Genomic DNA, 12,960 nt, shown 5'->3' with positions numbered 1-12,960 from the left:
TCATTATCCCATTAAAGAGTTCGTTTATTTCCCCTAAAAATATATTTTTAAATATAAATTATGGAAAATAAATTATAACTTTTAAAATTAATTCTCAAAATAATCTTATTTCATATTGTTTAAATGATATTTTATAAATCATTTTTTATATTTTATAAATTATTCATTTTAATACCAAAGATAGTAAATAATATTATTTATTAAAAAAAACTTAATATTATTATTTTAAAATCTTAAAATAATATTATTAAATTATTCATACCTGTATAGATTAGAGGTATTTATACTTTTAAAATTGGCTTAATACAAAAATAATTGTCTACATTATAACTCAAATTTACTTTTGCTATCTAAAAGTTTTTCGTTAAAATAAGTTCATACGTTTTCTCATTATATTTAGGTACATATTGTTGATTTTTTTAATAATAAAATTATTATTTAAAAAAATCAAAGAAATAAACACCAACCTCGTGTCTTCCCTCTCCCTCTCATCCACTGCATCCAACGGTGAAGGGTCACTATGTAGCACCCATTTCTCGTATACGTCCTCATACACGAGTTGTAAATGTCACATGTCTTTTAAAATGTTTTTGTACTTGAAAACTAGTAAAATTTGATTCTTTAAATAAAACGGTTTAATAAATAAATATACTTCTACTATAACATGTGTCAAAACCCATATTAAAACAATACAAACTCTTTTACACGTATACATGCCAACTAAAAATTTAAAAACAACAGTAGTATGTCATTACTGATACCGATAAGTAATATTCGATGATTTTTACCAAGCTTAGCTCCTTATTCAACTCACTCCTTTTACATACGCGTTAAAATCATCACACGCTAAGTATACACTTAGTGAGGCATATGAAGAGTAAGTAAAACATATTAAAGCATAAGTAAGCCATAAAAGATCAAAATACAAATTAAATCGTATAAAATATATATAAACGCATAAAACTTACTTAATAAGCTAAATTTCCGTCACATAACCTATGAAATACTATTTCATATGCATAACATACTTATCAATCGATCTATTACAAAATATCCATTCACGACCCAATGTATGACAGATGAAAATGTAAGGTACATAAATTGCACATAAGTGCTAAACGAAAGTATATGCATCGTAATAATAGCAAAACTATACTAATATATCGAAATGGTAATTCAAAAACTCATTATGAACACCATCAATGCACACATAGTGCCGAAAGTACGCAAAGGTACTAATACGAAAATACAACAAATGCATAAACAAAATTGATCGATAACCACCTTATTCAAGGTAACAAGTGCTCATTATGAACACAATCATTGCACACATAGTGTCATAGTACACAAAGTACTGGTAGGAAAATGCAATAATGCATTAACAAAATCGATCGATAACTATCATACTCAAAGAATGTCGAAATGAACTTATGACTCTCAATATACATATATCGGTTATATCCCAAAACGTAGATTAAGCATTTATTATTAAACTACAATAGATGCTAAATAGAGTAAATACATCCAATTGTTTTAGGGCAGTTCATACCTTAAAATCCTCAATAAAATCATTTTCATAAAATTTATGAAAATACTTCAGAATGCGTCAAAACATGCTAGTAAAAACACTCGAGGTTGACTCATCGCAAGCGTCCTCATATCATATAAGTACATAGTAAACACACTCGCTTTAACACTATTTATACAAGTAAAAAATATAAGCATCACTAAGCTTTAAGCTTGCCCCTGCTTTAAATTGCTTTATTAAGAAGTTCATCACAATTTCGTATTCTGATACTTTGAACTACCTTTAAAGAAATATTATTGTATTAATCTACTCACTCAAAAATTATTATGTCTATACCATTGAAAACTAGACTTGAATACGAATCGAACCATGTAAGACACTTCTTCTAGCTCAATATGTACAATTTATAGTGGATTTTCAAAGTTGACTTACAGAAGCTATTTTTGAGTAGAATCTGTTGCCCTGTTTTCTAACCTATCCTCGATTAATCATTACTTTTTTTATACTCCTCGAAATTAGTTGTCGTTTTTTCTAAAAAAAACTAGTCTGGTATAAAAATACAAAGGTATGAGATTCACCCTCTAATCATTTATGTAGAACTTATGGTGATTTTCTAAACTTATTGTTCATAATAAAATTTATAGACAAGTTTCACCAACTTGCATTTTCAGCTTATTCACTAATTCTATTAGATCACCAATGAACATATATGTTTGAACCACAAATCAAATAACATCTAGAAATCACTTCCTACCATTGTAACTCCGTCATTGGCTCATCGCAAGCCAATATTTGTACCATAGTATAAATACGAATTACATATGCACTCATCTGCCGTCCTTAGCTTGCAAATCTTCCTTAGAAATTCACATTCATCCTTAACTTTAATTTTTCTTGATCTTGACTTCAATCATAATCTAAATGAACATCATTACATATACATTTCAAACCATATGTTATAATCTCACTAAGGCCCACAATGAAAAATAAATTCCTAAAAATATTTGGATGCTCATTCGATACAATTTACATGTCACAACATAAATGTTGACTTTATCACTTCAAGTTAACCATTCCAACTCCTTTTTATCCAATTTATCCAAACTTCACATAACACTTTCATTTAAGTTCCCAACTTTTCCATATTCATGATTTTATCCTCAATTTTTCTCAACTTCCCAAAATGACCCAATTTCACATTCTAACATCAATTTCAACATTATAACATAAATTTCAAGCATAGTAAAACAACTATTTAACAATTACATATTAACCCCATAACTTTTCATAATTGTTAAATAGGCCCCTTAACTTTCAAAAAATTACAAATTGGCCCAAATAAATTTCTAAAGCTTGTAGAACCTTCCAAATATCATTTCTAAGCTTAGGAAAAAATTTTCTCAAATTTTCCCTAATTTCTTCCTTAGGGTCGAACACTTTAGGGGTTAGGGTTTCAAGGTTTTCACTTGATTCGAGCATGAAATCAACCTCAGTTCAACGTTTCAAGACCTCTACAATCAAACCCCTAACTTAATTGTATCAGATCATAATCTTTCCCCAAATGTAGGGTTAGGCCGAAATCATCATGAGCATGAATGTCTTGTATAAGTGTTTTTAATCATCAATCAAGCTTGTAAATGATTCTACAACCTCAATAACATCAAAATCCATCATTTCTTAAAACCCTAGCATGAACATAAACCCTAGAATTTGGCATCTTTGAACACATGCAAGATTAGCATGCAATAATGGTACCAAATGATAGCGTTTTCTGAATAGAACAATTTTCTATTTCACATATCGATCCAAAATCCAAAGGAAATTGCTTGAAAATGCAAAATATAATTTCTTACCTTGTTCCATGAAGCTCACGGCTAAGGGAAGGAAAATACCCAACTTTCATCAAATTTCTCCTTAATTTCATGTTAATTTATCATGTATTTAAGCTTAAATGAATTTAAAATTTATTTAATTGAGAAATGACAATTTGCCATAAATGAATCCTTATATTTACATCATACCAAGCCACATAACACTTATCATCTTATAAAGTCAAAGATGAACCAAAATTCTTACCCTTTACAACTTTGCTCATGCAATCTTTCCAAAATTTCAATATTGTCATTTTCATCCAACGATCCAAAATGAACATGGAGATAAATTCTCAAATTCAATGGTTCATATTATTTCCATCATCTTAACATGTGGAAATAATATTTTTAAGCTTAATTTAATAACCTTCAAAATTTTCCAGAATTTTTATTTAATCCGATTTACCAAATTTTTACTATACTTTAACACTTTGTAGTTTTTAACACAATTTCCGGATCAAGAATTTGATTTCTACACAAACATCATTCTTGGGAGTGAAAAGTTCATTTACATGCCAAAATACACAATTGTTAAAAATTACACTTTTGGTCCTTAAACTTTTAAAAAAATATCCTTTTAGTCCCTAAACTTTTCCAATCTTTGTTCTTTGGCCACCAAGTTTTCAAAATTTACAATTTGGTTACGAACCAAAGTTTCGGAACAAGGCGAGAAACTCAATGGTGGTTGTCGTGTAACATAAGGACAATTATACTCATCGAAATCATCAGAAAAGAACGAAGGAAAACTTAAAAATTTGATGATCATTCGCGACACTTTTTACGAAGATTGATGTAATTTCAAAGTGGATCGGGGATTGAGTTTATATCGCGGCAGTGAGACAATTATGATAGTGTCAACGGTAACAATCATGAACTAACGGTGACCGATCGACAGTGAAAGAAATAAATTTTAGGGTTTTTTGGGTTTTTTTAATTATAATATATTTTTAAAAAAATTTATAAACGTGACACATGTAGATAACGATCAAATTTAATAGTTGTTATGGTCCATACACCTAAAAATATAACGTTTAAAATATTAGACATTTATTTTTAATAAAATAATGTTTAGACATTACAAGTTAATTCGAGTTACAATTCAGATATTTATTTTCATATTAATCCTTAAATTTTTGCTATGTTGGGATTAAAAAAAAACCTGACCATAAGGCATGAAAATCAAGGGAATGGAATGGGGGGTGCCTATAACCTTATCGGGAAAAAAGAAAGCTAACCCCATTTTACACACAAAATGAGGAGATTGGAGCTTGAACCTTTAGTTGTTCTCCTTCTCTCTACCATATTTATTGAGAGAATCCATGGGATCCACATGCAGCTCACTTGCTCTGCTGAGCTAGGCGTGAATAGATGATCATTTCCGTCTTCTTTATTCGGTCATCATTCAAACGTGCAGGAATCTAATTTATTACACCCTCTAATTGTTGTAATCAATCAATTCGGTCTCCACTCTAATGACAGCCCTCGTGGACGTAAACTTAGTACTGTTATTGCCATTAAATTATTCGTATTTCTAGATAGTGGTACTACACCCAACACTTTACCAACCTTCTATTTTTAGTTTATAAAATAAAAAGACGACATTGTATAGGTGACACTAAAAGATCTAATAAAAAAATCTTACTTCTATAAAATTAATTTTAAATTATTTATAGATTCATTAATCGGTCGAATGATTAAAAATATTTATGTAAGTATGAATCTTGATACTTATCTAAAAAATACAATACATCATTTAACTAAAAATTATTAAATTGTTTTAAAAATTATATTCACATTGTCAGCATCATTAATTAACGATAATTTTTATCTATCGATATTTGATATATTAATCGATTATTATGGATTGAATTTTATAGAGGCTCGTTATAGGGATAATCCTTTCGATATTTACTCTATCTACAAACGTCATGATTTGAACTCTTAACATTACATAAGTATTTAGTGTGTAATTATACTAACTCAATTAATTGTTAATATAATATAATAATAATGATTTAATTTATATAAAATGTTGAAATCTGGATCCGATGATCTAAGTAGACTCCATAGAGACTGTGAAGGGGTAATGTTTAGGCTTTTTGGGAAATGTGGTCCACCAAAAACAATGAAATGGGGAATCAGTCCTCCACCACCACCGAGTATGCTCAGCTGCTTCACCCTCAAGGCTGGCTCTGTTTGATATGAATGGGTGGGTCGGCCACGGGCGGGGCCACACTACCCTAGACCATTGTCTGCTGCCAATTTTACCCAAATAACACCCTAACAACAAAATACTATTTGTCAAACATCTTTTCTTCAAATATTACTGATCTAGCACATTTTTTACAAAAACGCATATCATGAGGCGCGCATTCGCAGGATTTTGTCCGAGCTGGTATCATGATGGAAAAATACATATCATGAAATGCACCTTCGTTGAGAAATTTGACACGTGAAGGGAAGACACGAATCATGTGGCGCACATTCCATTATCCAGAATTATTGCACACTCCATTTTACCTGAGTCAATTCTCTTGGTCATACTCCCCTCGTCTATAAATAACCCTAAATGAAAACATCAAACTACACTAAAATTACTTTAACATTATTTTTTCTATCAACTAAGTAGATTTTGTTATAGTTTTTAGAAGATAAAATTATTATATTTATTTATTTTATATTAATTATTTGACCAAATTTTATTGTACTAATTATTGTGTATTTTTTTGTTGTTTAAAATGGAAGGCGAGATTATATCTCGAGATATTTTACCAATACAGTAACAATATTAAATTATGTTATTTAAATTATTATTTTTTTTATTTTTTAACATTTATATTTTAATTCGTATACTATTTATTTAATTATGCGTATTTCAGTTATTGTTTTTATATATGACTCTCAATCTTTCAAACTCTCAAAATGAGGTGTATTTTAGCTATTGTTTAATATAATGGAGAAATTCGGGAAAATGAAACTGGCGTTGTCTTCGCATCAAATAATTTAGTCAGAATATCCTTCATGAGAAACATAACTCTTTAGAAGCTGATCACTAAAATTTCAAGGAAGGTTCATGTTGGAAGTATTAGAAGATTGTCATCACTTCAGTACAGATTTTCAATTGCACTATTTCCGTTAACTTATACAACGTTCGAACTCTCTAACGATGACGATGTTGCCATGATAGTTAATGCTCAGAATAAAAATTCAGACGCTGATACACAAATGTATGCCACATTTGTTGAAGTGTCTGTGTTTCGTGGTATGTCATTATGCTCACACTATGGGCTGACTAAACAAGCTGATCAAGTTAACATCTCAACTCAAGTAATGTGTAATGATTTTAACTCATTAATGAGAAAGTCACATCCTAGTATCTTCCCGTCAAGTTCAATGGGGAGACATTCATCAGCAACTTGTTACGATCTCCACCAAGATGGCTTCACGAACAATCCGTATGACAACATCGCTTCCAGTTCAAGGGGAAGACATTCATCCGCCAATTTCTTTGTCCTAAATATGAAGATGGCCTAGACACAATAATCTATTCAGTACCCATTTGACATGATGCCTACAAGTTTCAGGGTAGACGTTCAACTGCGAGCTTCTTCGACCTCAATATAGAGATGTCTGCGACACAACACCCATTTCAAAACCCGTACGACACGATGCCTTCAAGTTAAAGTGGAAGGCATTCAACTACCAGCTTGTTCGATCTAAATATTAACATCACAGAGGAACCCTTATCTCCACCAGAAGAACCTCTTCGTGAGCCAGGTACGGATGATACTGACTGGACTATTCGTTGAGCCAAAATCATCGCAGTTCAACATAAACTCCGATGATAATGATGTAGATGAAGTTCCCACAAATACGGTACACACGAAATCTCCATCACACATGCATGAAGTTAACTATAGTGCAATATACATGCCATAATTTACGGATATACCTAATGTTGGTGACTACGAATTTAACTCATCAGTCAATGATGGTGAGTTATATATTCGAATAGAGTTTCCATCCAAAGAAGAAGTGATGATTACAATTAAGAATTACAACATTCGTAATTTTGTTCACTCCAGAGTCGACCGATCCACCACCAAAAAATATATCTATTACTATGTCCAACGTGATAACATATGCAACTTGATGGTTCGTGTATTGAAGAGGAAAAAAAAAACAACATATGAGAACTAACAATATACAAAGGTCCTCATACATGTTGTGCTAGAGGGATCAACTAGGACTATTCCAACTTGGATTCTGACATTATCTGTCAAGCTATCATGCCCATGATCAAAGCAATCTCTCATATAGCTATTGTGGTGCTAATTTCAACTATACAGTCTCAATATAGGTACATCGTATCCTACAAGAAAGCATGGAAGGCAAAACAAAATGCCATTAAAAAACTTCACGGCGAGTGAGATTAATCTTACAACGAGCTACCAAGTTGTTTAGGGTAGTGTGCAAACTGAATCATGAGACAATAGTAAACTTCGAAACTTACCATGCATACCACAATGATTGAGTGTTTTGCGATCGATGCCAATTCTATCGGCTTTTTTTGACTTACCCACAATGCATCAATGCTGTGAAATACTGCAAGTATGTGGCTCAAATTGATGAAACATTCTTGTATGGAAAATACAAGAAAGTTTTATTATTGGCAGTCCAAGATGAATATCGCAACATTGTTCTAGTTGATTTTACCCTTGTTGAAGGAGAATATACAGATTCTTGGGATTTTTTCTCAAAAACTTACACTTAAATGTTGTCACGAGGGAAAAATCTATGTCATTTCAGATCGCGAAGCTGGGATCAAAGCAACAATAAAGTCTTTGGGTCCAATGTGGCAGCCACCCTATGTCCAACATTGTTACTGTATCTGACATATTACTACAAATTATCATGGAAAATTCAAGAAAAATGATGAGTGCCAATTACATATGCACATGAGTATATCACAATGTCTAATTTCATTTCTCAATCATTTTCATTTTTATGAGAACTTAACAGTAAGTATTACATTTGACGCTCAGGTTACGAACTATTATCTCAAGTGTTTGAGTCCATACTTCAAGATTTGCAAGGAAGCAACGGTAAAATTACATCAGCCTAATCAACAAAGAAATGTGGACAAATACACACGATAGTGAATATTGATATGGACACATGACGACCAACTTGACTGAGGCTATCAATTCCACCTTAAAGGAGGCGCCATTTACCAATAACAACTTTAATTAAAACGATTTATTTTCGTTTAGGAGCGCTTTTTGCAAAGTTTGGGGGATAAACTCTAACTTTGATGCAAAACGACCATACTTATCACTCAACATTAGTTGCAGATCTACACAAAAAAAATTATTGCATCAAATGAAATGTCTGTAATAAACTTCTCTCGAACCCATGAATTATTTCGTGTCACACAAATGCCACGACCTCTTTAAGGGATTGAAACTAACTTGTTTAGAGTTAATCTACAAAATAGGTGGTGTGATTGTGATTTTTTTCAAGCTATGAAATATCCATGCTCCCATGTCATAGCATCTTGCTCTTATACCCGTTAAGATTATAACCGTTTTGTAGACCCCGTATATCAACTTTTATAAATATTTAAGGTATATGAATTTGAGTTCCCTACCGTAGGTAATGAGAAATACCCGGATGAGGTTCAAAATTGACTTCTGATTGTACCAGATTCGTCCTTATTAAGGGAGGAAAATCGTTCAAAATCCACTTGAATTCATTATGATATGAATATTCGAGAGACGTCCAAAGAAAATAAGAGTTGTGGGCATTGTAGAAACCTAGCCCATAATAAGAAAAAAATGTTATCTCTTTTATGCCTAAATCATAGGTGACATAATCATTTGCTAATTACAATTAGTTTACATTATGAAGATATAGTAGCCATATCCCAAAAGCAAATCCATCCCTGGCAAGGGTAAAGAATCTAACCAGACAAATTTTTGTTAACCATAATATTGTCAGAGCAGGAAAATCCTAGTTTCATTTCTTCTTTTCTGGTGCACTAGTTCTTGAGAACTTTGGTAACTTCACTCCAAAAAATGTCTTACGAGACACCTTGTCCTTGGAATAATCGTTAGCATCTTCGGATTTGATGTTGTTGGAGTTAGAACATTCTTCGGATTCGATGTTGTTGGAGTTCGAGCATTTGTGTTCATCATCACCATTATCATGTTTGGTATCCCTAAGTTGCCGAAGCAACTCCATTGCACTCGCCTTTCCTTTTTCACTTCCATTAGCAGATATGAAAAAAAGGAGAGGAAATATGCTACACTCATCCATCACTAAGTGACAGTATCCGATACTTTGCGAGCACAATGTAAGGAAAATAGCCAATGCATGCTCTTGACTCTCGTGATCGCCGGTCTCGAGTAACGTAGCGATTGAAGCAATGCATCCAGATGTTCGAGTGATCCAAGTCCTAGCCTCTTGGATACTGCAAAAGTTTCTCAACACCACTATACAGTGCCTTGCGAGTGTTGTGTCTTGTAAGTATGGAACAAGCTTCGGGATGCACTCTGAAGACACCAAATCGGAACAAATATCGGTACTAGAGGAGGACAGATTACGCAAAATTTTGAGGATTTGTTCCCGGAAATCTTTCATGTTCGAATCGAGAATGTTTAACATGGAAACAAGAGCACCAGATGCATATATCTTAGACCCACAACTGCTGTGTTCAGACGATACTAACATAATGTCAAGAACCTCTTGAGTTACTTCCGAGTTGATAAACGATGACAACATGCTGTATGCATCCTCACTTAAGTATCGTGTGCCATTCCTGCAAGAAGCTCAGAAAACAGTGAACACAGACACCAGCAACCCATCAATTGCTCAAAAATTTAAACATGTCATGTCACGTGAAGATAGTAGCCACAGATGCTTGTGGAATGAAAACTACCTGTTTTTGCTCAGAAATGTTGATAACAACTGAAATCCAGCTCTCTGGGCTCTTATATCATGCAAATCATTAGCACTGCTCAAAAATCTGATCAGGGGCTCAATGAAATTCTTCGACGAAAAATGAAGACAGTCTAGATCATCACATTTCAGATGGTTTTTAATGTCTTCAATCATCTTGTATTGTGATTCTCGATCAAGCTCGGCAAGGCCAGAAAGACACTCCAAATTGGTCTCGGCCGTTTGTGTGAGAGATCGATATAGCCTAAGATCATCACTGGTCTTCTCAGGCATCAAACTAGAGCCATCTTCAATCCTGTTCCGAGATCCATCCGAAGTATAACTAGTATCTAAAGATCCAAGTGATATGTTGCTGATGTCTAATGGAAAGCGCAGATCATTAATAGAACTGCCTAAACTAGATATGGAAGTGGAAGAATTTTCCAATGAAGGAAGCACTTCCGGTTGCATGCTTGGGTCCTGGATGGGGATTCCATATTTCCCACGCCATTCTGTGATCAGATCCTTCAAGGAAGCATTTGGGGTCGATGAAAGATGGTCCAGTTTCATCTCGGTTTTGGGGCACGTTTCGTTACCATCATCGAACCATTTCTGGATCCAAGTCCTTTCAAATGTTTGTCCAGAAGCAATGACAACAGGATCATACATCAATCTTGAAGATAAGGGGCACTTGAATTCCTTGGGAGGTATTGTAGCTCGATTTAACGATTCTGCTCGAGCATCATACTGCTTATATTCCGAATGAGACTTGACATCAGTGGAGCGAGTATGCGCTGCAAAGACTCCTCCATTCCGATCACTAGTGTTGTCTGTTTGCACTCCGATAATCAAGTTAGCATACTTCCTTAACAGATATAGAAGATATTTCAAGATCTTCTTTTGTTGATCACCTTCACTGATTTTTTCAAGCAACTTCTTTATAGATTCTTTCTCTATCGAGATGGCTTTCAGAGAAGTGATATGAAGTCTTGATGCTGCAGTTTGAAGAGCTTTCATTTCAGCATATTCCATTGAATCCGATGCCGCAGCTCCTCGCTGGAGTAATTCACGTACAACTTTCCCAGCCTCTTCTTCAAATTTATCTGGGAAAAAATTTGCAGCTTGGAGATCATCAACAATTTGAGAGATCTGCAATAACATTTCGATACCAACTTGAAGAAAGGACAAGACATCTTGAAAAATGAAAACACAATAAATCGTTGGTAAAAATGGAACGGTAAATAGAAGATTAATAAGACATGTAATTTGACAAACCTCATCAACCAACTTAACTGGAACCATACTCTGAATATGGCATAAACATTGTTCCAACAAATTCTTCGTTTTTCGACATCTCGAGACTATAGCATCAGTCCTTATTGCCTGAAAGTAATTGCAGAGAAATCAACCAAAGGGTATATTTTACAATCACAAAACTATATAATTAATAACTAAAACATACCAGATAGAGTTTGCTGGATTCACTGCAGTATTGAAGAAGTAACTTTGCTCTGTAGATTGCACCGTTCAGCGAGCACAGTGCCTTTATTCCGGAGGAACATCTAGGTCGAGCAGCTTCGATATCGGGAAATATCTTTGTAATTCTATCAACAAACTTGCGAAGTTCTGTGCACATCATGCAATGCACCTACAATCATCAATGACAATATGAGGGCATGGAATTTGAACTTTGACCAACAAATACAGGAAGAATTGTTTGAATACATGCATGCATACATACACACATACATACATACATACGCCGCTGGTGGTCAAATAGAATCACACTAGGGAATTGTACCTTAAAGGAAGTCGGATATGACGGAATCTCGACTACTTCCATTATTTCTGCAGATTCAGTCCCCAAACAAAAGATTGCTTCCTGATTACAGAAACATAAAATACGTTAACGTCAAGTAGGTAAATAGATTAGAATACAATAAAAAATTAGCTGACCTATTCTAACGGGGTAAGAGGAGGTAGGGTTTCCGTAGAAGACCTACTACAGTCAAAATTATAAATTGCAGGACTCGATCCCACGATCATAAGGTTAAGAGCATTAAACTCTACAGCTAGACGGATAATTTGTTGAAACTTAATACAATGAATGATATAATTCTCAAAAAGATGAAAAGGATTATCCATATTGGTTGTGCGCTGGTGAAATGTGAAGAGATCGGAAAGAACACTAACTGCGAAAGTACTCTGCTGGACCGACACTGACACTGAGAGACTAAAGCTAGGGGAGCGAATGGGATTAGATACCCAGTAGTTCTAGCCGTAAATGATGGAAACTAGGCGCTGTGCAAATCCACCCGTGCAGTGTTGTAGCTAACGCCTTATGTATCCGCCTGGGAGTACGTTCGCAAGAATGAAATTCAAAGGAATTGACGATACCGCACAAGCGGTGGAGCATGTGGTTTAATTCGATGCAAAGCCATTAATTATATATATATATCAACCAGAAGGGAAGGGGAAGAGAAAACTCACCTACAACAATGATAAAAGAGAAGTTTCTTCTTTTCTGTATGTGTATTATTGAAGCTATTTAACAAACACCAGATATACAGAACTTGAACAACAATAGGTAGAATTCAAGGGATCGAAAGTAGTTGTCTTGCT

The 12,960-nt window shown here is 33.8% G+C and overlaps 1 protein-coding gene across 1 annotated transcript; it reads right to left on the bottom strand.

The window, feature by feature from the left end:
* Positions 1–9,315: 9,315 nt before the first annotated feature.
* LOC120169933 (U-box domain-containing protein 5-like) lies at positions 9,316–12,220 on the bottom strand. Its single transcript, XM_039177997.1, has 5 exons — positions 12,140–12,220; positions 11,801–11,986; positions 11,614–11,721; positions 10,340–11,487; positions 9,316–10,219 (listed from the first exon to the last, which is right to left on the bottom strand). The coding sequence occupies exons 1-5, from the start codon at positions 12,179–12,181 to the stop codon at positions 9,418–9,420; spliced, it is 2,286 nt and encodes a 761-aa protein (XP_039033928.1). The 5' UTR covers positions 12,182–12,220; the 3' UTR covers positions 9,316–9,417.
* Positions 12,221–12,960: the final 740 nt, after the last annotated feature.

This window comes from Hibiscus syriacus, unplaced genomic scaffold (genome assembly GCF_006381635.1).
Source record: "Hibiscus syriacus cultivar Baekdansim isolate YM2019G1 unplaced genomic scaffold, ASM638163v2 tig00111769_pilon, whole genome shotgun sequence".
Classification (NCBI taxonomy): domain Eukaryota; kingdom Viridiplantae; phylum Streptophyta; class Magnoliopsida; order Malvales; family Malvaceae; genus Hibiscus; species Hibiscus syriacus.
Note: the sequence above shows the minus strand (reverse complement) of the source record. Positions and strands in the feature narration are given on the sequence as shown.